The sequence below is a fragment of the Betta splendens genome, chromosome 19 (genome assembly GCF_900634795.4).
Source record: "Betta splendens chromosome 19, fBetSpl5.4, whole genome shotgun sequence".
Lineage (NCBI taxonomy): Eukaryota > Metazoa > Chordata > Actinopteri > Anabantiformes > Osphronemidae > Betta > Betta splendens.
This window is the reverse complement of record NC_040898.2, coordinates 4257032-4284086: the sequence shown is the minus strand read 5'-3', so window position 1 is coordinate 4284086 and position 27055 is coordinate 4257032. Positions and strand designations below refer to the sequence as shown.

General features: G+C 45.4%; 3 protein-coding genes and 1 long non-coding RNA gene across 7 annotated transcripts; 2 read left to right on the top strand and 2 right to left on the bottom strand.

Annotated features, from left to right (window-relative positions):
- Window positions 1–1397: 1397 nt before the first annotated feature.
- si:ch211-141o9.10 (probable endonuclease 4) lies at window positions 1398–3482 on the bottom strand. Its single transcript, XM_029135008.2, has 7 exons — window positions 3215–3482; window positions 2926–3135; window positions 2648–2830; window positions 2228–2359; window positions 2054–2158; window positions 1791–1920; window positions 1398–1631 (listed from the first exon to the last, which is right to left on the bottom strand). The coding sequence occupies exons 1-7, from the start codon at window positions 3480–3482 to the stop codon at window positions 1571–1573; spliced, it is 1089 nt and encodes a 362-aa protein (XP_028990841.1). The 3' UTR covers window positions 1398–1570.
- A 147-nt stretch (window positions 3483–3629) lies between these two features.
- tnrc6ba (trinucleotide repeat containing adaptor 6Ba) lies at window positions 3630–20643 on the top strand. 2 transcript variants are annotated; one of them, XM_029134937.3, is made up of 22 exons: window positions 3630–3770; window positions 5197–5286; window positions 6097–6118; window positions 6362–6796; window positions 7241–10120; window positions 10270–10437; window positions 10638–10834; window positions 11691–11765; window positions 11948–12151; window positions 12338–12457; window positions 13479–13604; window positions 14730–14900; window positions 15171–15296; window positions 15380–15575; window positions 15710–15877; window positions 16001–16144; window positions 16285–16428; window positions 16578–16670; window positions 17012–17218; window positions 17460–17527; window positions 17697–17836; window positions 18202–20643. In XM_029134937.3, exons 2-22 carry the CDS (start codon window positions 5230–5232, stop codon window positions 18758–18760), a joined length of 6300 nt encoding a protein of 2099 aa, XP_028990770.1. In that variant the 5' UTR covers window positions 3630–3770; window positions 5197–5229; the 3' UTR covers window positions 18761–20643. The 2 variants fall into 2 exon arrangements, with proteins under 2 accessions (XP_028990770.1, XP_028990771.1); XM_029134938.3 differs by lacking the exon at window positions 12338–12457.
- A 644-nt stretch (window positions 20644–21287) lies between these two features.
- On the bottom strand, window positions 21288–21862 carry LOC129603374 (uncharacterized). The gene is made up of 2 exons (XR_008693159.1): window positions 21724–21862; window positions 21288–21346 (listed from the first exon to the last, which is right to left on the bottom strand). It is a non-coding gene; the product is annotated as an uncharacterized LOC129603374 (long non-coding RNA).
- On the top strand, window positions 21306–26828 carry csnk1e (casein kinase 1, epsilon). Of its 3 annotated transcripts, none has more exons than XM_029135006.3 (11): window positions 21306–21566; window positions 22550–22647; window positions 22718–22828; window positions 22995–23143; window positions 23617–23845; window positions 23968–24138; window positions 24219–24367; window positions 24441–24636; window positions 24719–24864; window positions 25146–25199; window positions 25562–26828. In XM_029135006.3, the coding sequence occupies exons 2-10, from the start codon at window positions 22572–22574 to the stop codon at window positions 25176–25178; spliced, it is 1260 nt and encodes a 419-aa protein (XP_028990839.1). In that variant the 5' UTR covers window positions 21306–21566; window positions 22550–22571; the 3' UTR covers window positions 25179–25199; window positions 25562–26828. The 3 variants fall into 3 exon arrangements, with proteins under 3 accessions (XP_028990839.1, XP_028990838.1, XP_040924462.1); XM_029135005.3 differs by having other exon boundaries at window positions 21307–21566; window positions 25559–26828; XM_041068528.2 differs by lacking the exon at window positions 21306–21566 and having other exon boundaries at window positions 21994–22647; window positions 25559–26828.
- The last annotated feature ends 227 nt before the right edge of the window (window positions 26829–27055 follow it).

Sequence of the window (27055 nt, the reverse complement as noted above, 5' to 3'; positions counted from 1 at the left end):
TCTCTTTGGCCGTGCTGATAGTGACTCATACTGCACCCACATCCCACAGCAGCTGATAGAAGCCGAGCTCAGTGCATCAGTTAGCGAGTCAGAAGCCTCCAGCAAATGAGCTTGGATTCTTCTTACCGAAGATATCTGGAAGTATTTAGAATGCTATTCAATTAAATCAGTGGCTTAAGGCTGGATTGGAAAATATCTGCAGCATAATGTAATGACAAATAAAAGAAGAGGCCTCTGGACAAGAGCTCACAGAACATAAGTAGATAATCCAACAGGGCCCATTAATACCTCACATATTAGATGAATTAGACAATGGAACTTCTTTTTATACTCCCGTTGGTGTTTTGCTTTACTTGCCCACTGCAGCAAATGATTAATTAAGAGCGCAGGAATGTGAGCTGACTGTTTAGCTTGGGGGGATTCAAACCCTGACCCAGACCGTCAGACATGCGCTTATCTCGACCGAGCAGAGGATACGAGGACCAGGACCGGCCTCCTCATTATATAGTAGCCAAACGCCACTAAAAGGCGACTTCGTTCTGTCTGTGCAGACTCAAACAGATCGGACAGGCATTTCCTGTGGGCGGGACCTGAGGGTAGAGACATTCTTGAGCCAGGCACCTCCACTTCCTGTCTCTGTTGAAACACCCCAATGAAAGCCATACTGTCTGGACCTGCACCTACTTTACACTTCGCATCATCCTCCCAGCATGAAACATTATAGTCAAATTACAAATGAGTGGAAAATATAATCCTCCATCACTAGATTACTTTAACAACAGCTTATTATCATACCACAAATATGTATTTAATATTAGTGTTTAAACTGTATATGCTCCTTCTCTGTATTTTCTCAACTGCATTGTCATAAGGTTTGTGTGTGTGTGTATATATATATATTTATACATATATTTATAGATGCATGCGTTTGTGCACCGCAGGGTGTTAAGTAGGTGTGACAGTTACTTGCCAACCTCCCAGGGGTCAGCAGCTGCACTTATGACCAGAAATGCAAGACCATCTATGAGACTGTGTAAACTGTAGAGGTTCCTTTTTTACAACTGCACAACATATCACCATTGTAAGACTAAAAGGTATAGTGCCCTTATGACATAAGTAGCATTATATATGGATCTGTTTCAACATCTGTTCCCTACGTTCATGACTTCTCTACTAATTGAATAAAAAAACAAAACCACACCAGTGTAAAAAGAAGGGTCAGCAGGGTCCTGCAGCTAAAAGCATGCGAATTTGAAAGGAAATTTAAATCACCACTAACTTTTCTGTGACATCAATCTGGGAGAAATGTGATTGCCAGATGTTAATGCAGGCCATAAAATTGGGACCATGTTCTATTTGTGTGCTTTGCTGCACCCTAGAGGTTCTCTGCAATAATGTCCTCCAAGCAAAATGTTTATTCAACTCATTTTAAACACATAAAACCAGTGCTGAACATGTTCACGTAACAATAAACAACAAAAAAACAATTCTGAAGGTTTAAGCTTAACTCCTAAAAAACCGTTGGCCCCTTTGTCCAGTTGTGATGCATCACAGGCGTCATCAACATTCCCTACTGTTTTTCACAGAAGGAATAGAGCAGTTCAATCTGCTTGGCATATTCAAATCCTGGCCTGCAAGAAAAGGGAGAGTTGAAACCAAATTACCAGCAGCAGTTGCCACATCATTTTCACATTCTGCCTTAAAAACGGTAGAAATAAAGCCTCCCTCTGGGCAGACATGCTTCAGTCGTGTCAGAGTGGTACATTTGTTCTAATAATTCAGTTCCTCACCGTCCTGGTGTCTCCAGGATCAGAGGGATGTTGTCTAGTCTGGGCTCATTAACAATGTCCCGGAATGCAGAGATTCCAATGTGTCCTTTACCAATGTCTTCATGGCGATCGAGGTTGCATCCCAGTTTACCTGCAATTTAGATCATGTAAAAAATAGAATAAAGGCATATTTCATAATAATATAGAGGGCTAAACTGTATTTTAAGCATGTTCTGAAACCATCTTGTGCATCTATCTTTGAATTGTGTTTGTATTAGCTGTACCTTTGGAGTCATTGAGATGAATGGCTCGGAGATAACGCAGCCCCACTTGCTGATCAAACTCATTAAGCATGGCGTTCACTCCTCCTTCAGCAGCCAAGTCATAACCTATCGAGACCAGAGCAACGCGCACCATTAGGATGAAAAGGACCAAATGCTTTATGAGGTTTCACTCACCTGCTGCAAAGGCGTGACAGGTGTCCAGACACACTCCAACTCTGGTCTGGTCTCTCACTTTGTCTATGATGCTCTTCAGCTCGGAGAACTGACCGCCCACCGTGCTCCCTTGACCGCTCATGTTCTCCAACACTGAACAAATACAGATCAACGTGACACACGAGCTTTTAGTTAACTTTTCTGCTAACTAACTGCTGAACATGCGACACTGATTTAAGTGCAGCTATGCGTTCTTTGACACGCAACTCAGCGAGTGTCAAGTCTGCAGTCACACACAAAGGTGGGTATTAACAAAGGTCAACCTGGGGTCAGATGGTGATGATGACTGGCTTATTTTTAAATGACAAACATCCTTTTCAGGAGAATTGACGTGTGACGACGGTCTCAACGCTTTTCTCAGTACTGCCTGGTTTTTCCCACCTGTAACCACTGCAGGTGTTTGCTGGTGCGCGTGGTTAATGGCCCCCGCTATCTTCTCCACACACTGCTCTGTGGTGATGGAGCCCAGCGAGGAACCAGGGTGGAAGTTGTAGAGACTGAGGCCCAGGAGGCTGCAGCGGTTGAGCTCGTTCACCAGCAGGGCCTGGCTCTTCTCGAACACGTCTGGATGCAACGGGACACAAACAGAAACAACAGCTGTAAGACAATGAACAGGAGCTGAGGACACAGGAGAAGAGACAGATGTGCACATCACGCACCCGGCTTTGGAGAACCACAGTTCATGAGGTAGGACCCGTGAGGCAGGACGTGAGCCGGGTCGAACCCGTGTGTGGAACATTGCTCCCGGAACTTGGCTGCGGCTGTTTGGTCCAGTTCGGGCCTCTTCCATGAGCGCTGAGAACCCAGAAACAAGGCAAAGCTGCTGCCTCCCATCTCTACGCACGATCCCACTGCTTTCCATATCCCACCTGTCAGCAAATAACACACGCCTGATTAGCTTATGAGTGAATGCGGGGTTTATTTATGTAAAAATAAATAAGAACCTACCTTGAATACCGACATGAGCGCCGATGTACTTCTTATTCCCGTGCCTCCTCTTCCTCCTGTCTTCCTCATCCTGACTGTCCTCCGCTTCCAGCTGCTTGGCCTTTCTCTTTCTTGGGGCCATGCTAACATGGACAACGTTGCTCTTGCTAAGTTTCACTGTGTAAAGTTTGCGAAGGTCAAAACGCGTGTCGCGCGCATCCTTCCAGAAAGCAGCCACTCGGGGCGCTACCACGCAGGCGCCGCGGGTTGGCCATTGAAGGCGCTTCATGCTGAGCAGCAAAATGGCCGCCCGTCAACTGACTGACTCCACAGCGCTTTGAAATTTAAATTCTTCTGCACATTAGGCTTTACACTATTACACCAGTAGTAGTTATTTACGCAGCGGTCGCTTATTGCGCGAATACCCTCGTCGTCCGCCACTTACTTGATTATCCGCTCAGGCGTCGCTGTTCTTGTAGCTTCGACGAATGCCTCAAAAAGCTAAAAAAAAATCGCACTGAAGCACTTTAGCCAAGCTAGCTAGCTCGCTAGCTTCTCTTCATATGTGATTCCCGAGGTGAGTACATGTGAAATGCATGCGATGCATCTAAGCGTTCTGTCATTCTTTTGTATGCACGCAAATTCCAAACACTGGTCGCCGAACGTCATTGCCTGGCTACTTGCAGTTGCTGTAGGTGTCATGCAACTTGGCTATCCTAGCTAACGTTCAGTAGCATTAGTTAGCACGGATGTAGCAGTATTTGTACGTTAGTAGAACTGGGTGTTTGGGTCGGGGTTTGTTGTATTTGCTGTGAACGGTTGTGTGCACACAACATAGTAGACAGCTGGTTACTTTTTTAAATTGTATTGATGTGTTCCTGCTGCACTGTCTGTGACAAATATTGGCGAAACAGTTCGCTAGAGTGAACGTCAAATGCAACGTTAGCTGTCGATGGCAGCAGCTGTTATATGTCGATCGTATAAAGTTTTATCATGAATTACGGTGGTTTGCCAGTTCACCAGTAGCTCACATCTAAGACCAAAGAAATCGGATTGATTTTCGATTAAGGCTTTTAATGTGTAACATTATAAGACTCTGATTCTTTAGCTCATACTGTAGCGTTAGCTACCTAAATGCTGAGCTTGTGACAGTGTTGGCAGGACAACAGGTAACATTAGTGTTGCCTACTTCGACGATTTAAAGGTTAGCTAATGCAGATCTACTAGCTTCTACTACTACTACTAATAATAATAATAATAATAAGCAGTGTATCTTATAACCAGGCTACCCGAGGCAGTAATGCTTCAGGCGGGACGTCAACGCTAGCTTCGTTTTCATGGAATCCGCGAATCCTGCCTTCTGGAAATGTTACAGCAGCAAGCAAAAACGAAACCGATTAAAGGCAGTCAGACAGGCCCCAACATCTCAGCAACTTGATTAGTGTAGACGATCATTACAGTTAACCTGCAATTTGACGCGGTCGTGGAAAATGAAGAATTATCCGTAAATACCTTGAGCTACAACGCAGCCCTGAAATAGCAATGCAGTGTGCAACACTGAGGCATGGATTCAAAAATATCATGTTAGCTGAATCCTTCTATGGGAGTCAGTCCTGTGGTTCTAGATTGAGTATTTTAATGACAATACCATGTGTTGTACTTGGATTGTACTCTTGTCAGAGGTTTATTGGCCTAACCCTGAAGATTTGCTTGTACTCCCCCTTAGAAACTATTGACGATTTTCTTAAAATTTCCATAGCCACTGACAGGGTTGAAATTCTTTTAAGCAGTCTTAATTAGTTCAGATAGTTCATGGTTCTGATATCATATTGTTAGTGATGGTAGCGGATAACTGATTTTCCCAATCGGGCCTTAACTGATTTTCCCAATCGGGCCTTGAATGTTAGTGATTTTATGTTTTTTCTTGTTTTTTCTCCAGCTGCCACTAAATCACTAAATGTTGAATGTGTGACCACATGTTGGAATATGTTTTTCCCTTTTAGAAGAACAGTGTGTCAGGACTGGAGCAGTAGTTCATGGAAGACAAGAAAAGGAAAAAAGACGACAAAAGGAAAAGGGATGCCTCTCAGAAGGTAAACGTTTTCATCTAGGTGTTTAATTAGAGTCATTCCATAATATGACTGACTGGGCCAGCAGTATACTTCAATGGATTGTTGTGTTGACAAAAAAAATATATTCATGTAAATACTGTACATGAAGAGATTAACAGGCTCATGGACACACAGCTACTTTGTTAAACAAAAAAGAGATTTGTTTGTTAAAGTAAAACTTTACTTCTAGGTATATGCAGATGGACTTTTAGCAATTAATATTAGATTTTATTTGGATTGTATTGTTTGGCTATAACCTTTTTGTATTAGTTGTGTATTTTCTTGTTATTTGACATTGTCTAGTTGTTGGGGACAGTTAAGATGATCACACAATTACTATTTTATACCGTGGAGTATAGTGTAGTGACAGTAAAAAACTGTAATGCGTTTATTACTGCTAAAACTGGTATTATTGGACTAATTTGCATCAAGCACAATCCTAAAGGTTTGAAATGCAGGAGGAGGTTTGAATTGCATCAGTTGAAGTTAGTTTATGCAGATTTTATTGTTGCAGTCAACAACATTGTCTGTGTTGTGTCCGTCAATGTCAGAAAAATACTTTTGAAGACTTAGCAAGTCTCAACAGTTACCAGGTCTTGATTGGTGATGGTATTTTTATTCCCTGGCACACCTAGACTCAGCAGATCTTTTTTTCTTTCAAACCACAGCGACTTACAAGACTGAATCACAGATTCAGTCTTGTAAGTCCAGTGTTGTCCTGTTTTTTGCATTATTTTGGTCTTCTATTAAGAATAACACATGATTGATAAGGTTTTTCTTTGTTAATTTCAGGGTGTAGAACAAAAAAGCAAAGGTAAGCTGATATTAAGTTTCATATTAGTATTTGTTTTATATTTTTGTAGTTTGTTCTGTTTTGGAGAAATTATTGTCATTTTTATATTTCAGCTAAGTTTGCTCAGTCACCAAAGACTATGTGCATTGTTGCCTCAGAATTGTAGTAGTAGTTGTTGTAGTTGTAGTCACATATAAACACACATGTTATGTTTTACATGTTTAATTTCATCCCCTGTTTCGGATTGCCTTGCCCTTTTTGTAGGGTCAGACTTGACAAAGCCAGCGACAGCCCAGTCTCCTGCCACACAGAGCAGCTCTGCCTCCCCCAGCCCTGGACCCACCCCATCTGCCTCCCCATCCCCAGGCACCTCGAGCCCAGGTAGTGCTGCCACCCCTTCACAGGGCGGCAACAATGCCAAGCGCCTGGCAGTGGCCAACGGACAGTCCACCACCACTACAAGTTCTTCCTCCACTTCTGGCGGATCCAGTGCTGCTGGAACCGGCAGTTCAAGTAGCGGGGCCGGATCCCAGGCGCCTCAACAGCAACCACGCTACATGCCGAGAGAAGTGCCACCAAGATTCCGCTGCCAGCAGGACCATAAAGTGCTACTGAAGAGGGGTCAGCCACCACTGTCCTCCATGCTGCTGGGAGGGGGAGGAGGGGATGGCCCCAATGCAAATATGGCTGCTGTTTCAGGTAAGTATTAACAATAATATAGATTACCGTAATTTCTGGACTGTAAGATGCTACTTTTTCTTAGGTGCTTTGGACCCTGTTTTTTAAACAACGGGGCAGCTAATTTGTGGATTTTTACTTGCGTGTTGCATGCACCCTTAGTCATTGTTATGTGTTAGCGTTGAGACTCTTCAGTGTGCTCTTACTACCGGTATTACGGTACACCTCTCTCTACAAAAATCTTTGTGTGTCATCTTTCTGTGTAGACATCTCACGTTACGTTGTGGACACCTGTGACTTAAAGATGGGTGTGGCCTATTTATGAAAAAAATTATTTTTATTTTTTGCTAAACTCTAATAGGTCCGACTTAAACTCGGGTGTGCTTTATAGCCCGGAAATTACGGTACATTTAAAGCGAACACCAATTAATTTTGAGCTATAACTCTGACGTGTTTCTTTTTCAGATTCTGGTACAGCTGCCCCCTCATTGGCCCAAACCTCATCAGTTGCTGCTTCTACTACTACTTCAAATTATGCAAATTCCACGTGGGGGGCTAGCTCTGGCAGCCAGACCTCCTCTCAGGGCAGGGAGAAGGTGATTGTTGATGGCAATGACCTGGAGGAGTGGCCTAGCATTGCTGGCACTGAGGGGGGAGGAGCTTCTTACGTTAGACCCGGCGGTGGTGGCAGCAACAACGGAATGTCTGTGAACAGCATCAGTGCCTCTGGCAACCAGTCCTCACCCATTTCCTCATTTTCTGTGCCCAATGAATGTATGCAGTCGTCCAGCAGTGTGGCATGGGCAATGTCTGCCTCCCAGGGTCATCTTGGAGGAGGGAATGCAGTAGCTCCACCTGGGCCTCCACTACAGCAGCCCTCCTCGCTTTCCAAAGCCTCCGCCATGCCAGGGAGCCACGAAGCCAGTGGCCCCGTCAATGGCAGCAGCGGGATTCCAGGTGCCAACTTCAATCCAAATGCCAACCCTTCGGCCTGGCCTGCTCTGGTGCAGCAGGATGGGCCTGCTGCTGCTGGGGAAGGAGGTCCGTCTTCCTTTCTTCACCAGGGTCCTGGGGGGACTTTGTCTGCCAACAACTCTGCTTCCCAGGGGCTGGGAAGTGGGTCAGTTGGGGTGCTCGGGGGTCACCCACCTTTATCTAATCAATCAAGCACCCATCAGCACCATCTTCACCAAATGCAATCCAGAGACAGAGAGATGGGAGGGGGGAAGTGGGACAGTGAATCAGCGGGACCAAAAATTTCAGGGGGGGAAGGGATTGGCGGAGGAATGGACCATAATGTGGGAGGAAGTGGTATGTCTGTGGGAGACCACAGCCTTTCCTCCTCATGGAGAGGCCTGCCTTCTTACCCTGCAGCTAACTCCAAAACGGGTGCCTCAAGGACTGATGGATGGGAGGATGGAGGAGGTGGCACTGCTGAGGGGGATAATGGAACCTCGGTCTGGGGATTTCAGAGTTCCTCTAGTGGGGTTAGTTCTTGGGGCAGTGCTGGAAGTGGGAGAAATAATAGTCAAACCTCTCAGGGAGGATGGGGGTCATCAGGAGTAGGAGACAGAGTGGTATCTGGTGGTGACTGGGGTGGAAGCTCCACTGGTATTGCTGGTGGTAATCCAGAAGGAGAAGGAATAGGTGGAGGCTGCAGCAGTAACAGCAGCAGTAGTGGGGGCAGCACAGCTGGCAACCCACCTGCCACTTCCTCCTCTTCCTCTACAGCCACCACTATGACCAGAGCTTGGGACAATCAGAAAGGAGAGAGTGAAACAGGGGAATGGGGTGTAGGAGTAGGGGGACAAGGAGCACAGGGAGGATCTTCATCCAGTAGTGGGAATGTGCCTAAAAGCAGTCACAGTCGTTCTCGCCGCCAAGCACCTAATGCTGAAGCTGCCTTACAGAACCTTCTCAACCGGTCTGATCTGGACCCACGGGTCCTGTCCAACACAGGCTGGGGTCAAACACAGATCCGACAGAACACAACCTGGGATGTTGAAGAACAGGCAGCACAGAGTAAAGGTGGATCAACATCAGCAATGTCGAAACATCCAAATTCACTTAGTGGTTCTTCTCAGTATTCCGGTGCATCCAGAGTGACTGATTCCATGGGTCCAGTGGTCAATCCTTCCCTGGTTCCATCTGCTGGCTCCTCTGGAGAGGGCTGGGAAAGCAGCAGCAACAGTAGCAGTAGTGGGGCCTCTTTGTCTGGGAGAGCCCCACCACCTTCAGGCCCCAACATGAGAAATCTTGGTGTCTCACAATCTGGGCCAGTGACCACAACAGGACCAGCAATGGGCTCAACAGTAATACCTGGAAATAACCAGCAGGGGAAAGCTACAGGTTGGGGTGGAGCTGGGATGGGGACTAGTGATAGCCAGGACACCAAGGGTTGGGGGGGTGATGAGTGGAGGGACAGTAGTAGAGGAGGATGGGGTGATATTGGGAAGCAGAGTGATCCCGTCAGTGGAGGATGGGGAGGAAGTGAAGAGAATAAAGGGACCGAAGGGTGGAAAGAAAAAGCTGGGAATGGGGGAGGAAATGGGTGGGGATCAGGCCACAAAGCTAATACAGGTAGAGACTGGGGAGAGCAAGAGTCCAAATCAAATAGTGGGGGTGGAGGATGGAAGGATGAGAGGAAAAATATAGCAGGAAACTCAGGTGGGGATTCAGGTGTGGGAGGTTGGGCTAGCTGGGATGATGACGCTCCCCGGAGAACCTGGGGAGCAGGAGGCACAGGAGGAGGTGGGAGTGGAGTAGGAGGGGTAGGTGTTGTTGGGGGAATGGTGCCCAAATCCCATCACACCTGGAGTGGAGGAAGCAAAATGCACCAGATGCCAAACAGCCAGTCGGGATCCATTACAGGCCCACAGGCACAACAGCAACAATCACAGCCTCACAATCAGCATCCACAACTACAACAAGCATTGGACCAAGGGGCTATGCAAGGTGGTGAGGGGAGGAAAATTGTTCCTCAAGGCCAGAACCAGAGCCAAAGCTCAGGGTGGACCTCGGGGCCCATTCCTAGTGGCCCCGGAGGAGGTGGAAGTGGATCCGAACCAAGTGGCTGGGAGGACCCTTCGCCACAATCTATAAGCAGAAAGAACGAGATAGATGATGGAACCTCAGCATGGGGTGACCCGACCCATTACAATTACAAGCCGGTCAACCTGTGGGATAAGAACAGTGCCCCTGCTACCCAGCAGCTGCACAGTAAGGGTCAGACCAAGCAGCTGCAACAGCAGGCACCTCAAGTTCAGCAGCAGCCTAACAGGCAATCTGCAGGGCTTGGGGGTAACAGAGACTTCAATACGGGGCCTGGGAATGCTTCATCTATAGGTAGGACAGTAGAAACAAATTGATGATCATATTCAGTTTTTATAAAGTAAACTCATGCTACAAGTGTTCTATATTCTGAACTATGTTGTGAATGTTTTAGATGTATAGCTTCTTTGCTGAAAATCTGTGATGTCCTTGTGTTTGTGCAGGTCCATCAGGTTGGGGTGGCACATCTCCATCTAGGCCTACAGTAGATAATGGTACAGCAGCTTGGGGAAAGCCTACTGAGACCCCTACTGGATGGGGCGACCCTGAAGATGCTGGAGGGAAGACCGCAGGCTGGGGAAACCCTTCAAATCCCAATCCTATCAAATCTGGTAAGGGAGTCAATAGTAAAGCATGTTGAACATATTCACCCTGAATTGCACGTTATAAGGAGTAATTGAGGTTTGTTTGATGAAGCTGAATGGCAATGATGCAAGTATTTTCATATTGTGATGCCCAAGGTTCTGCTAAATAGCAGTAAAAGTCAATTTCATATTTGATAATGACATTCACTTTTAACCTTCTCCCACAGTTTCGAAGTCTATGCAAGATGGTTGGGGCGACAAAGAAGGCTCTATGGCAGCCACTCGCCACTCGAGCTGGGAGGATGAGGAGGATGGAGGTGGCATGTGGAACAGCACAGGCTCCCAGGGAAGCAGCTCTTCTTGGGGGCAGGGAAGCAATGGTGGCTGGGGACAGAACCACACTGGGAAGAAGCCCAACAACAAGGTCTGTTACTGGTGGGGAGATTATTGAAAACGTGGCAATATTAATATGTCTGTGCATATTATTAATCATGACATCTGGAAATCCTTCTTAATAAAATAATAACATAACCAATAAATAACTGTCGTATATATTCGTGGGTGCCTGTAACATGGCAGAGTCAAGTATCCAGTTAAATGTCTCTGGAGAGCTTCCCTGTGTGCTCATTTGTTGTTTTTTTTTACCGTTGCCGTTTTGTGTTGAATGTGTTTCATGGATTATGTGCAATAGATCAACAAACTTGTACGATTAACGCTGCTGTCTGATTGTTGAAGCGGGTTACGCTGGGTGCTTGCTGCTCAAATGTCGGACTGGATTACAGTGGTGGGCTCCCTGACTGACGCTGACTGATACTTAATAGTTTCATGCTCATTTGTTTTAAGATGAAGTACTGCCATGTAGCACTTTGTGACCCTGGTTTGTTCACAAGTTGCGGTGGTAACTGTTGGAGCAGCCATTCTCCTCTTCCATGCTCCCCCTCCCTCTCCAACATCTTTGCTCTCTCCAAGCTTTCCTCCTCCTCCTCCTCCTCCTTCCTCCAAGCTTGCTTGTTTATTTTTTTTCTACCCAAGCTTCGTCTTGCTCCTCGTCTTCTCAGATATAGTTACAATGCGGTGACATCACATGGCAAAAGTCGCTCCACGGTTGCGGGCGCTGCTGGTGGAGCTGGAAGTACCGGTCCCATTCAAATGCAATATATATATATAGTAAAATGTATAGGACCTCTCTGCATGTGAAAGAGCTACACTGAGCTGTGTTTAAAGAGTTACTATCTGAAAAGCCCTTCAGTCATCATTTGCTCATGTTATTCCTTTCTTAGGGTTCACTCAAGGCTGGTGGAGGAGACACGTGGATGAGTCCAATTAACAGACAGTTCTCCAACATGGGGCTGCTGGTAGGTCACAGAATGTCTAAGCGTACCTATCAAACACAGTGCAAAGCCAGAAAATTATTTGGTTTTATATCAACACGGCTAATAGATGAAACACAAGAAGTAGTCATAAGATCAGAGTATATCGTATGGATAGCCCATCAATGATGATGTTTATGATGAGAATGGCTTTTCTTGCTCAACAGAATGATGACCCCAGTGGCCCAAACATTGACATGGCTCCAGGTTCTCTCCAAGAAAAGAAGATGGAGTCAGAAAAAAGAGCAATGGGAATGAATGACTACAGTGGCGACTTGAGAAAAGGAGGACGGGGGGGAGGAGGGGTAACCTATCGTCCACCTGCTTCCAAAGAGGCAACACCTGGGGAAGCTGGGTCTTACTATGACAAGGTAACAACTCGCTGTCATGTTAGGATTTATGGCCTTGAGCATCTTTTTTGTGTCTAGATAACATATTGTTCCTTTTATTACTATACTTTATTTCCTCTTGTGTTTATATCCCTTTCCTCATTTCTCCTTGTCTCAACCCTCCTCTACCAACACTCAAATTGGTCGTCCATGGCCTGTCACTGACAGACCTTGCCTTTGATCAATCAGGATGGGTGCCTAGGGGAGGAGGGTCCTTACTCTCTGTACTCACCACCCACTGTCTACAAGCCCCATTCTCTCTTCAACCACACTATCCCCTTTAGACAAGTAAGAAACCCTCTCCTTTTGTTTCTGTCCTGCCATCTTTTCATGAGTCTCTCACGGTGTAGTCACAGACTTACTGTAGTTTCTATAGGTGTGCTATAAAGCAAACCTGACTTTAAGCCGCACGCATTACATTTTAATTAAAAAACATATTTCTTTCATAAGTAGGCCGCACCTTTATATAAGCCGCAGGTGTCCACGTCATGACGTGAGATATTTACACGGAAAGATTTTTGTAGCTTTTAATTAAATACTAAACAGTGCCTGTAACACCGCTGGTTAAAAATAAAATACAGCAGCGTACCACAAAAGTAATTAACCATTATTTATCGCTGCCTTGTGCCTATTAAACCCACTAAAGTTGTCGTCTTCAGTGTCAGAATTAAATGGCCTTAAATGGTCTCGGTTTTTCTTTCACTATTTCGTTTTTCCTCGAAGCGGAGGGAGCTGCTGCCACAGAGTCGTCCATGCCCTGATGGATAGGCCTTTTTGTCTCAACTTCTTTAAGGTGGCGATTGTTTTAGGTTTTGTTGAGCGCAGCAAAGCCTGTGTAGTTTGTGCCTAAGAATAAGTAAAACGTCTTCACAATCCCTTATGGTGAACTAGTCATTTAGTCAAGGCAGAAAGAGGAATCAGCTCGTTGTCCATCTGACGCGGTCAACAAGCTAATCTCACACGGGTGTTTCCTTCAAAAAAAAAAAAAAAAAAAAGAGCTGCACCATAACATCGGTAGCAAGAGCACACGGAAGCGTCTCAATGCTAACGCATAACAGTGACTAAGGGCGCATACAAACACACAAGCCGCAACAGCTTTCAATTGGATATGCATGGTATAAACATCTCAGCTGCGTTCGGCGACATGAAACTCGTAAGCCGGTGAAAATCCACAAATTAGCTGCACCATTGTTTAAGACGCAGGCTTCAAAGCGCATAAAAACATTTACGGCTTATAGTCCAGAAATTATATGTTTCATGTCTTTACTCCTGTGGCTCTTCTAAACTTTGCTTTTCATTTTTATCATAGGGGGCTCACAGTGTCTTTGGCAGTGGTGGGATGGTGGCGCAGTCAAGACACCAGCCAAGTGTCCTACCCATGAACCAGTCCCCAGGGATGCGGACGCAAGTGCCTCATCAGTTCCTGTCACCACAGGTACAAACACTAACTTTGCATATGTATTTCACCATTCTCATTGATATGGAAGTTTATCAGACTCAAAATTCAAATGGCAATGCATTTTGCACTTGGCAATTCAATGTGCTATTTGGTTATGTCATTAAAAAATTGCATTTTACATTTGCATATTAATATTAAAAGTGTCAATTTAATACCCAGTTTCATTAATAAGAGTTTAAAAAAAACTTAATCAATTGCAATTAATTTTCTCATAGTTTAGGACTGTCTTTATTCAAATGTGACAGCTGCGTAATGCACTGCCACACGCTCTAAAAGGCTCAAAATGCTAACTCATCATTCAAACTGTCAGTCCTCCATCAAGTCTGGACCATGGGTGCACCTGTCCCTCATTGGCTAAGGTTAAACAATCCTAACCAATCAGAGCCCACTATTGCCCCTTTAGCAGACAGGCAGATTTTGAATAAAGACATACTTTAAGCATGAGAAAATAAAATGCAATTGATGAAGTTGGTATTTTTTTAATTAATGAAACTGGGTATTGAATTGACACTTTAATATTGAATTGCCAATAGTCAAATGCTTTGGCGTTTGAATTTTGAGTCTGATAAACTTCCATAGTTTGACGCAGAAAGTATGTGGGTTGACTGATGTAAAACAGTGTTAATTGCATGGATGAGTCGTCTTTAATGTTAGTTTGCTGCTAAGAAACCAGTAGACGAAAAACCTGTATTACTTCAGCTGGGGAATTGCTTGTATAGGTAATATCTGTTCTTTGTTGCTTATTATCCCCTGTTTTTTCCTATTCAAAAAATGTTAGCAGATCTTGTCAAAGAGAAAAGAGGAAAGAACCTAGAGTATTGCATATTCAGAATTTTGCAAAAGGTTGATTGTATACTTTAAGAACTTGGCTTTCTATTGTCATTCTGGTGTGTTTTTGTGCTGGCTGTGGTTGTTTTTCTTTATTGCAGCCCCAAATGTGCACATGTCATGTTTTATCCTTGTCTCTAATACACCTGAAGTGAAATGTGAATATATTCTACAATCTAAATTTAATTCACTTGCATTTTCTCATCAGTTGTCAACAGCAACAGCATGTTTCTGTGGTAACGGGTGTGTCTGCCTGCTGTTGTCTCTCTCCAGGTGCCAGGTTCTGTGCTGAAGCAAATGCCCCCTCCCGCTGGGAGCTTGGGGGGCACCAGCAGCATGGGAGGAGTAGCAGGAGTCGCAGGCGGTGTGTTCCCTCCACAGCTGTCCCCCCAGCAAATTGCCATGCTCAGCAGTATCTACCCACCCCACATCCAGTTTCAGCTGGTAAGAAGCGGCACGGTAAATCACTGAAAACTACTGAATTTCTAGGTATAAGCACAGGTCTGCTCGGAGAAAGAGACAATAATTTCACCATCCTAGGCAGTTTGGAAATTGAATGGCATTATTGGTAAATATATTTGGGCTTTAGACAAAGGTTTGGGTTCACTGCTGTATTTTTAACACCCACAAAATCTGTAAAACAAATACAATTAGGTAAAAATTGACTGAGTTAATGCTTTCTCTCTTACCATTATGTTCTGTGTGTTTATTCAGGCCTGTCAGCTACTCCTCCAGCAGCAGCAGCCACAACAACAGCAGCAGCAGCAGCAGCAACAGCAGCTATTGCACAATCAGAGAAAATTTTCACCAAATGTGCGGCAGCCGGCTGATACTCAGCAGGTACATGGTCACCGACTATTAATCTTTGTTCTTGCGTCTCCTACTGTGGCTTCTGTAGCTTCCCCTTGTTTTTGTCTTCTCAGTTGGCCCGAATCATGGCAGTACTGAGGCAACAGCAGCAGATCGGGGGTTTAAGTGGCAGCTCCAAACATTCTCCTTCTCACCATGGTGGCGTTGTCGGAGGGGGTCCCAAACTACCAGGAGCTGATCCCACGGCCCACCCAAATTTTGCAGGATCAGTGGCTGACCTGCACCAGAAAACCCTTGGACCATATTCCAGTGAGCAATTGTTCCTACATAGTTTGTACTTTAAACAAATGTAATTTGTTAAATTCAGGTGCATTACATGAACTGCTTTAAGTAAGAAAAAAATGTTAATGTAATCATCTTGATGTTTGTGTTTTTCTGAGCAGGCTTTGGCTCTGGAATGAATCTTCCTGGCCTTGATCTTGGTGGGTCGTTGGTGGGGGGGTCTGGGGGCATGAAGGATCTGGGAGCTCAGCAGTCCCGCTTCAAATGGATGATGGAAGGACACTCTTCACCAGACACTTCATCACCTGAGATTCTGTTTCACAAAAATGGTTAGAGAAATCTCGTTTTCATCATTATACAATTCTATTAGTAATTGTAGTCATTAAAAATTGTAGTTTTCAGGGTTCCCTTATCTAACATATATTATACATACTTTTTTGACAACGTCCCAGGTTCTATCACCCCCATAAAGATGCCTGGTGGCTCACCCTACTCGCAGTATGAAATGATGGCTGGAGATGGACTAAGTGACAACTGGCATCGCACACCTGGCAAGATGGTTACCAAGCCTCCCACCACTCCCAGTTGGCCCCCTGGTTAGTGACAGTGGTTCCTAAAGCCACAGGATCATTGTTCCTAGATGTCCTTTGACCCTTTTAAAGCCTGTAGGGTTTGTTAGCTTTCTACCTTCTTGTCTATTTCTTTGTGATACTATGATATTACCCTCTACCTTTAGAGTTCCAGCCTGGTGTGCCCTGGAAAGGAATTGACCGCGTTGACCCTGAATCGGACCCTTACATGACTCCAGGGAGCATGATGGGAAATGCTGTATCCCCCAGCCTCAATGATTCTGAGCACCAATTGTTACAAGACAATACTGGTTAGCATTTAGCAGTTCAACAGGCTCTATTTAATTTTTCCTTTTTGCATTTGATGATTCAATAATCAAGGCTTTAAGCAAAGTTTGAATTGTGTTTTTTCCAGTTCTGATTGAAGTTATAGTTTTTTGTTTTACTTGGTATGTAACAGATTCCACCCCTCCCCTGAACACCTTGCTGCCTTCACCTGGTGCCTGGCCCTACAGTGCCTCAGACAGTCCCCTTAATAACGCACACAACTCAGGTAACTACACACATGCTCACCAGCTTGTTGTTGGGTGGTGTGTTTGTTTGTCTTGCCATCTATTTCTGCCTGTGATCTGCCTTGGTGATGTTCAAAACGTGTTTCAATTAGCTGGAGGTATTGCTTTGCTGCAAATATGGTTTTCTGGTTGTGTGCTGTTTGACACGTTTTTAAATGTAGGGGGGAAAAAACAATATAGTATTTTCCAACATTAATCTCTCCTCGTAAGAATGAAATGTCAACATATCTTAAATGAAAGTTGTCTGCTACCTTGACTAAGACATACTGTACTGTACTGTACACATACTGTAGTACCTGTGTTGTCTGCTATCCACTTACAGCAAAGTACACCGACTACAAGAACAGCTGGCCCCCAGAACCTATTGGACACAAATCGTCGTGGAAAGCCAGCCGTGCCAGCAGCCAGACCCAGCTGCCTCGGCCACCTCCAGGACTAGCCAGTCAAAAACAGTCATCTCCTTCCCCTTGGTCCGGAGGAGCCCCACGATTGGCTGGCCGGGGCTGGGGCAGTGGCTCAGCCACATCAGGTAAATGCCCTCATGCATCTTTGATCACAGTTTGGTAACATGTACAGACACAGCAATGCTTTAAATATTAAGACCATCTAATAGTACACAGGAGATAAAATGTAGTCTGATTGCTGAGGTACAGCACAGAACTCTTGTTTTTAGAACAACAGGGATCTGTATTTATCATTTATTAGATGCGAGAAGCCATTGAGGAAACAGTGGGATTGTGTTTAGATCTCTGCTTGTTGTTTTTTGTCAGGCTCCACATGGAGTGATGGCAGCTCTCGGGACAGCTGCTGGTTGGTGCTCAGCAATCTCACACCACAGGTAGAAACGCAAAGAACTACTGACCCTATACTGTTTCATTGTTCCTCTTTTATATTTTAATTTTACTTCGGTTTAATGTTATTTGACACAAGCTCTAATTGTAAAGTCAGTTCAGTTTTGTAATGTAGCTCATCGGTCTTCCATTTCACTTCACTGTGCATCTCCGTAGATTGACGGCTCCACTCTGAGGACCATCTGCATGCAGCACGGCCCGCTGCTGACCTATCACCTTGGCCTAACCCAGGGCACTGCTTTGATTTGCTACAACTCCAAACAGGAGGCGGCCAAGGCCCAAAGTGCACTCCACATGTAAGACTCAATGTTCTGTTTTAACACCCATGCAAAACCACCATTACTCTATTGTAACTATGTAGCTGGAACTAGCAGCCAGCCAGTCATCCAATCGTAGCATACTGTACAAACTGCTAAATAAAGAGAGAAACGCTGTCACAGTTTTGTCAGCAAACTCTGCCCACCCATATTGTTGTTTGTTTATGCTGTAAAAGTTATTTTCACACTTCTGATTTTCTATCATACAAATAAGACATAAATGATTTTGCATTTATTGACAGTGTTGTGCTTATTATGAAATTCTGACATAGTCTCATAACGCAAACAATGAGTCTATCTATTTTACATCAACTAAAAAAAAAACTCTTGAATCTTCTTACCAGGTGTGTTCTGGGTAACACCACCATCTTGGCAGAGTTTATAAGCGAGGAAGATGTGGCTAACTTCATTGCACATTCCCAACCTGGAGGATCAGGGAGCGGTGGAACCACAAGTGGCTCCACTGGCTCTGGGCCTGCAGCAGCCACTGTCGTGGTGGCTACTGGTAACGGAGGAAACTGCGAAAGAGGTGGAGTAGGAGGCAGCAGTGGCGGTGGTGGAGTTGAAGGAGGTCAGACAGCCGCAGGAGCAGGAAATGGAGCTGCTAGCTCTGGGTGGCAGAGTCTGGACAGCACAGGCAGCTCATCGGACCAGTCTGCCGCCCAGGCACCCGGGTTGGGCATCTTTGCCCAGTGGAGCAGCAATGGGACTGGAGTGGGTGGTGCTGGAGGTGTGGAGACTGGAAGGCAGGGTCTGTGGGGAGGAGTGGGAGGAATGGGCATGGCAGGGTACCCCAGCAGTAGCCTTTGGGGTTCCCCTGCACTGGAGGATCGTCACCAGATGGGCAGCCCTGCCTCACTGCTTCCAGGGGACCTCCTGGGGGGTGGTGCTGATTCCATCTGAGGGTCCAACTGACATAAATACACACATACATACATAAATATTACACTCAAGTTGTAATACTTGTCACTCTGTATTTATATTCATGCAGGAATGACATGGATTTAAGCTACACTGGTCACCCAACACACGCACTCAACATCCTATCTACAGGCTACATGCACACGTTTTCACACATACACATTAAACAGCGTAACTTTAAATGAAGACAACAGTAAAACTTGAAGTGTGGGGGGTGAAATCCATTAAACTCTTTAGGACTCAACTGGATAGCTCTTTGTACAAATCCCACCATCTGCATTCAGAGACCCGTTCACTCAGGCATGCACTGTAGACAGGCTCAGCCAGTCGTACATGTCAACAAGTTTATCTATTGCTGTTTTTAGTGTGCCACTTTGTTTCTTTCATATTACTATTTAATGGTTGATTCTCAAAAATCAGACTTGCAGACTGAGCCTGTGTAGAACATGCTGGCGTGCTTCCGACTTTTCACATTTGGAAGCTCAAGAGTGGGGAAGGATCTAGAGTTTGTGTCAGAGTCGGGACAGCGCCACACTACTGAGTCAAACGGACGACAGCAGCCTTTTGAGATCTGGAAAAGGAGAGAGGGTTTTTACTAGGTACTGAAACCTCTACCTTGGTGGAAATATGCCATCAACATGGGACCCAGGGTAAAAGGAAAAAAAAATCAAACCAACATTAGCCAAACTTGCACTATATGCCTCTGGGTTTGTTGTTGACACATCCTCCACAAATCCCTCCAATGCTGAAACAGAGCTACAAGGCAACAAACTACACAGACTTTCACAGGACAACTCAATGTTACAACAGCAGTGGCCTTGGCTTAACACCCAGCGGCCAGTCACCCGCTATGTCGGCAGCATCACACCTTCTCAACAGTTACACACTGCTCTTATATTTGACAAGCAAAATTGTATCTCCTGGTTGATGTACGCCGGTTGTTTATCATTATTATGATTTTTCTTTATTGTTTTAAATGAAAAACGTGTGAAACCTTGTGGAAAATCCAGAGATGTCTTTTCATTTTTGCCCTTCAAACACTGACCTCGCTATTGTATTTTTCTTACTCGAAAAATCAAGTTGGTTATTCTATATTGTCATAATGTTAATGATGACTATTATCACTTATTTACTCGCTGTACAAGGTGCCCTCCTGCCTGCCTGTGTGTGCATGAAAGGAGTGTTGACAGTATGACAGAAGGGAGGAAGACGTGATGAAGATGGTGATATTGGAAGTGTGTGTTCTTGCTACAATGTTGAATGTTTTTCTTGTTGTTATTTTCCCCCATGTCCATGAGAGATTCACAAGGAATGCATGTGTGTCTGTGTGTTTGCTTTTGATCACTGACTGCTCCAGTCAGGGTAGTGACAAGAGAATGAATGGAGTTAATCTGACCGCTTGCATTTGCAGAGATGCTGTGTGTGTGTGTGGATGTGTGCATGCTTGTGTGCTTGACTGGATTTTGTGACGGCTAAAAGTTCAAAACATTGGCACTATTGCATATGTCTCTTAAGTTGTTTTTTAGCAGCATTTTTTTTCCTTTTTGTATTTTTTTCCTGTCAACTGCAATAAGAATGACTATTTTGTTTTAGGACAAAGAAACCAATTGAAGGCATTTCTGTTAAGATGCCAAATCCTATCAAACCAAGCTGAGCTGGAACAGTGTTTTACAGACACGTTAAAGACATTATTTGTTATTATTTACTGCTTCTTTGTTTTTGTTATGTATCGGTTTAAGTTAAGTCAGTCTTTATTATCACTCCTGTTCAAAATGTTTTCATTTATTTCAGATGTTACAAAATGGAGAGGAAATTAATTTAAAGCAGAAAAGAACAAGATAATAAAGGTTGAGTTGAAGTCTGTGGTTCGCAGTGGGGTGTTTACTTTTTATTAGTGCGCTTCCAGGTTAATGCCACTCATCACACAACTTCTCAAGCTGATCAAGTACAGTTAAACAGTGAATGAAGCAGGTACTTGGTATGTGACACAAACAATAAACCTCATACTTGAATGCTGTTAATTCTAGTGCATCAAATAATATAACAGGAAAACAATGAATGTTTTTGTGTCACATTTATCAAGTGGAGTATTTTGACAATAGTTGAACGAGTTGATCTTTATTTACGTTAAGTGGTTTTATGACAATGATAATTAAGAACTTTGGATTATTAGGTTAATAATCCATCTAAATGTTGTTCAACCACTCACTACACATTATTTCTATTGCAATCTTGTTATGAATATTAAAATCCGCTTCGTTTGACCTAGATGCATTCGCACCATATTATAGTTATGTAATGTATCTGCATCACACGGTGGAAATTAATTTGTGAAGACATGCGGCAGGTGAAGTGAGGCGTTTGCGTTCATTCATGCCTTCAAATCCACCAGCAGCAGCAGCATCAGCATCAGCGGCGGCTTTAAGACAATCCGGGCATCTTTGCGAGTCTGTGGATGACATCATTGATATTGTCAATGGTGTAAACCGAGAGAGGCGCTGGGTGGGGGTGTGTGAGGGGGAGACGGAGCGGAGAGAAAGACCTCGGCGTCTGCTTCCTGCGCTTTTCCTGCAAAAAAGGAAAACAAATCGTGACATTGAGATTCTCCCAGAGTCGCGCGGCTCGGTTCCGCCCGGATCGGCGTTTTAGTGGGCGTTCGTTCCCAGGAGTCGGGGTTCGGGTCACAGATCTTCGAGGTTATGAGCCGTCCGAAGCCGCGTCGGTGCGTCGCTGTCCAGGGTCCTGAGTGAGACAGCGAGCGGGCGACCACGGAGGCGAACAAAACCCGGTGAGGCGGAGACGGGGTCGCGGCGCTGTTCCGGCCCGTCGAGGCGTGTTTAGTGGTTTGGCTTTTACACACAGGACCCGAATAGAATCGTGTTGAGGCGGGGGGGGGGGGTGCAGAGGTCCTACACGGAGGGTGCGGTTATGGTTGGAATGCCTACCTCCTCCGACGACCGGGGACGGGCTCCCCGGTTCCGGCATCTGGGGCAGCTGCGCGTCTCGCCTGTTTTTGCAGCAGTGGTGGTGTTTCAGTTTTGTAACGCGAGCAGCACCGAGGCTCGAGAGGCTGCTGAGAGAGCGGGCACGAGCCGGAGGATCCTGAGGCTGAGGCTTTCGCGATGTGCACAAATGGCTCGCTCTGCTTTAATTCGCCTGCACAGCGTCGGTGTGGGTCTGCAATAGGGCCAAGACCGACCAAACTTAGTCAGCATTTAGTGCAGATTGGCCTGGATCATTTCTCACTGTCAAGTCCCTATTTGATACAGTAGGTGTTCAGACAGATGGGGCTCAGGTGAGGAGCACATGACTCACTGGACTTTTGTCAGATATTGGAAGTTTATGCAAATGTCCCTTTGAAGTGCTTTGGGGAGAGCGCGTGAGGGCTTGAAATGAATCATGTGAGATGCTCCATTCTCCTTCGCTTTCGCTTTTCCCTCGCGCACTTTGTAAACACTTCACTGTTGTCCTCTGAGATGCCAGGATTTATGAGCACCTTCTGAGAGCCTTAACTAAAGCCAGCTAACAACATGGGTGCAGACGTGTAACTTTGAAGTTGCCTCATTACAAATGTTCGACGTCTGCACAAGATTTGGTCGCTTCCTGTTTGAACATTGGCAGCGTTTCACTGTTTTGACTCAGTCATTTCGCACTTTTCAGTCTCCCTCATCAGTTCAGAGTCCGCAGGTTTGAACCACCGTGTCCTTTCGCGCTATTGATCACCGCTGATTGATGACAGCGTCGTGCGTGTTCGTGTGTTTACTGTTTCAGCGAGCCCAAAAGCTCTGGAGCCATGGAGCTGAGGGTGGGGAACAAGTATCGCCTCGGGAGGAAGATAGGGAGCGGATCCTTCGGGGACATTTATCTTGGTGAGGACTCGGTTTACAGCCGTGAGAGCGCTGTGGCGTCGGAGGCTGATGCTGCTGCTTCTCCCACCAGGTTCCAACATCGCTACGGGGGAGGAAGTTGCCATTAAACTGGAATGCGTGAAGACCAAACATCCGCAGCTTCACATCGAGAGCAAGTTCTACAAAATGATGCAGGGCGGAGGTGAGACGTGTGGGGGGGGGGGAGTTTCAGATCTTTGCTCGACTGGAGTTCGAAGATGCCAATGTCAGTCGTCTGGGATGTGATCAGAAATTAACAACAGCTGTTTAGGACACGGCTCTACCTGGAAAATGTTTAACGTATCATACAAAAATAACGCCTCTCTCAGTGGGGATCCCGTCCATCAAGTGGTGCGGAGCAGAGGGCGACTACAACGTGATGGTGATGGAGCTGCTGGGGCCCAGTCTGGAGGACCTGTTCAACTTCTGCTCCCGCAAGTTCAGCCTGAAGACAGTGCTGCTGCTGGCCGACCAGATGGTGAGACTGACACTGACGTCACTCGTCATCCGACGCGTCTTTGTGGAAGCTAATGACTTTAATGGCTCATGAAGAAGGACTGTACGTTTCATTCAAGCACACTTTTCGGTTATTATGTCATTATTGTCAACAACTAGCCTTCACCTTTTTCCCAGTGACTATTCTTAGACCGGAAATACATGGATTTGCATTGCATTTGAAATCTGAGAATAAGTCTAGTATCTAAACACTTATTTCCCAGCTGATTCCCTCACTCTCTGTGTGTCTGCTGTAACATCGCTCCTCTCTAATATCTTTAAAAGACCTCTATAGCAGAAAAACGGTTGACAGTGTTATTGAACCAATACCAAATAAGGAGTTGATTAGCTTATCTGCTAAAATACATCAAATGTAATTGATTAATGAACCCTGCCTGACTCTATAACATGATGATACCCTATAAAAAGATCCTTCTCCCCATTCCTCCTGTCCAGATCAGTCGGATCGAATACATCCACTCCAAAAACTTCATTCACAGAGACGTGAAGCCCGATAACTTCCTGATGGGGCTCGGGAAGAAGGGAAACCTGGTCTACATCATCGACTTTGGCCTGGCGAAGAAATACCGTGACGCCCGAACGCACCAGCACATCCCCTATCGCGAGAACAAGAACCTGACCGGCACCGCCCGCTACGCCTCCATCAACACCCACCTGGGCATCGGTAGGTCCTCACACACGCGCCGGGGTCCCAATACGCCGGGTGGATGTGTCCTCTTTTCCTTCCCTAGCCTCCTTCTCTCTTCACCTTCTCCCCCTTTTTGCGTCCCCTCCTCTCCTCCACAGAGCAGTCGAGGCGAGATGACCTGGAGTCTCTGGGCTACGTGCTGATGTACTTCAACCTGGGCTCTCTGCCCTGGCAGGGCCTGAAGGCCGCCACCAAGAGGCAGAAGTACGAACGCATCAGCGAGAAGAAAATGTCCACCCCCATCGAGGTGCTCTGCAAGGGCTACCCCTGTGAGTCCAGATTGGATCAGAACACAACAGAACTGACTGGTTCTGCTTAAATCTCATCTCTGACTACCTCATGCTTCCAGCTGAATTCTCCACCTACCTGAACTTGTGTCGCTCCCTGCGGTTTGATGACAAGCCCGACTACTCGTACCTGCGGCAGCTCTTCAGGAACCTGTTCCACAGACAGGGCTTCTCCTACGACTACGTCTTTGACTGGAACATGCTGAAGTTTGTGAGTGTCCCGCGGCGTCGGGCGCCGTGGCCTCGCGCCCGCGCGTGCTCACGCTTCTTCTTCTGTGCTCCAGGGCGGCAGCAGGACAGCGGAGGACGGGGACAGGGACCGACGGGAGGGAAAGGAGGGGGAGGAGCGCGCAGGCGGAGGCCAAAGGGGCGCCGGCGGCCGGGCGCCGCCGCCGGGTCCCAACCCTTCAGCCGGCAACAGGCTGAGGAACGAGGACGCGGCGCCGCCCAACGCGGCCTCGCGTGCGGCCCAGCAGTCAGGTCAGGGCGCGAGAAAGGCCTCAGAAGCTTCGCGGCAACTGTGCGATTTGGCGCTCACTGTTACTGGTGCCCCCCCCCGCAGGTAACCGCTCTCCGCAGGTGGGACGAGCAGAGCGGGCCGAGCGGGAGAGGAAGGTGGCGATGAGGCTGCACCGCGGCGCCCCCGCCAACGTGTCGTCCTCTGACCTCACCGCACGCCTCGACCAATCACGCATCAACGCATCGCAGGTAGGAAGGCTGGGACTCCATGTCCAGGCTTTCGTCATCTAAGCGCAACTCGGCTGTAGGTTATGGGGCATTCCAGATGTGGACGTTCAAACAGATGCTGGATACTTTACAAGAATGTTGGCATTTAACTCAAGGTTCAACTGCACCTGCAATAAGTGCAACCTTTCATTATTAACTCATAATGGCCACAGGAATATAGATTTCAGTATCGTCTCGTCTGACTGTGCAGTTTTACGATGATCTGCTCGACTTCATGCTTTTTCCTTGTCTACCACCCTCAGGTCAGTGTGCCATTTGAACATCTGGCAAAGTGATTTTCACCTAGCTGATCACAGGTCAGTGGCAGTAGCATTCAGCACATTCAGATGATTTTAAAACATCTTGTTCATCCAAAAGTCTACAACTACAAAACGACACTGTTTCAGTAATGTTTGCAACAAAAACTAAAAGATCAAAGTGTATGACGTACTGACATTAACAATGCAGAATGCTTTAATTTTTCAATCTAGCTTTTTGATGTAGCACCAATTCAAAAATATCTAGACAAGCACTTTTTTTCACAAATTAAGGTTTAAGACCTTACAGAACACAAAAGCATCACTATATGGAACTAACCCCTCATGAGCAAGCTTTTGACTCTTCTTTCCACCGTTCAACTAACATGTTTCTCTCTCTTTTTTTGTCTCTCGTCCAGCAGCTGCAGGGTATCATATACCCTTTACTTTACAAGTGGCTGAATAAAAATATGAATGAGTGGAAGACGAGAATGGGAGCAGGGAAAGAAGTTGTTGCAGGCCCTTGAAAACGGCCCCGATGGCATCTGTGTGTGTGTCAGTATGCTGTGTGCATGCTCACTGGTAAGAGACCCTTCAAATGGTGGAAAGATGGTAAGACGGGTTATTGCTTCTGTTTGGGGTGTGGCTGGAGGGGGACGGGAATGAAACACGCAGGTCTGACCCCTTGGTCTTTAGTCATATTCACCTGTCCATCAACTCAGAGGCTCAACTTGCAAAAAAAAATAAAAAATCCAATTGCACAAAATGGACAAAAGTTAATTTATTGTGTTTTACACCTGCAATTAAAGTTTAAAATTCAACCTTGCTAATGTATGAAAAGTATGGAGTCCTTGATTATCAATAAACATGTAAACTACCGTAATATGGAGACAAACAAAGAAGCATTAAGGTATTAAAACTGGGTCAAGAGATCAGAGGGACCAAGCGAAGATTAGAGCGTCTGGTGACTTTGTGGATGGAAGCGCGTCCGCTTTTTGTCAATAAATGTCAGAGTCTGTTTATGTGTTATAGTTGTAGTGTTTGTTTTGACTTCAGCTTTGCTTTACAGAAAAGAGGGACATTTGTCCCAGATGTGATGATGTTTCTTTTGAAGGATGGGATTGAAACAACATCGTTGTAACTGGGAAGAGAAATGACACAGCCTTGAGGTGTGGACAGGACGAGGTGGGGTGTCATAGTTATTGTATGATATAAAATAAAACATTAGTCAGGCTTGTAACTACAGGTATAAAACAATCCTGGTGGTGAACAAGTCTGCTGGTACATACTCATTTCTGTTCCTTACTTTTGAACTTTGGTTTTGTAATACATGTAAAATGTGTAGATACCTTTGGCCAGAATGTAAATGTTTAAGGGTAGATCTGGAGAGAATAGAACCTGTTTCCTTCTGACAGCCCTGGGACAAAAGGTGAAACAGACATTTTTTCCCAATAACCTTTAGAGCCTGCCACAAGCGTGTGTTTTGGTTTTCCCCGTGGCAGGCAATGACAGAAGGCTTAGTGTGAATATTTAGATTTAGGGAGTTTTGACCCAGGCCTGACAGAATGGATGGATGTCACTGGTGGCAAAGAGCTGACAGATGTCCTGTTCATTTCTTTACCATGCTTCAATTTTATTACTATGATATTTGTGTATATTTTCACAATCAATAAAAATGTACACAGCTTACACAGGTGTCATATTGTCTCAATGATTGGCAGGAATTGCATGATTAATCATTTATTTAAAAAATGTTTTTTTACAATTGTAAGGTAAAGTATTATTGTTTCTAATTTTCTACCTAAATTGGTCATGAAATAGAATTTGATCTTGAACTCACACAGAAAGTTAACAATGCTGAATAAAATGACAATGACGTGTTTTGGTATTTTATTAACCATTACATATAGAAATAA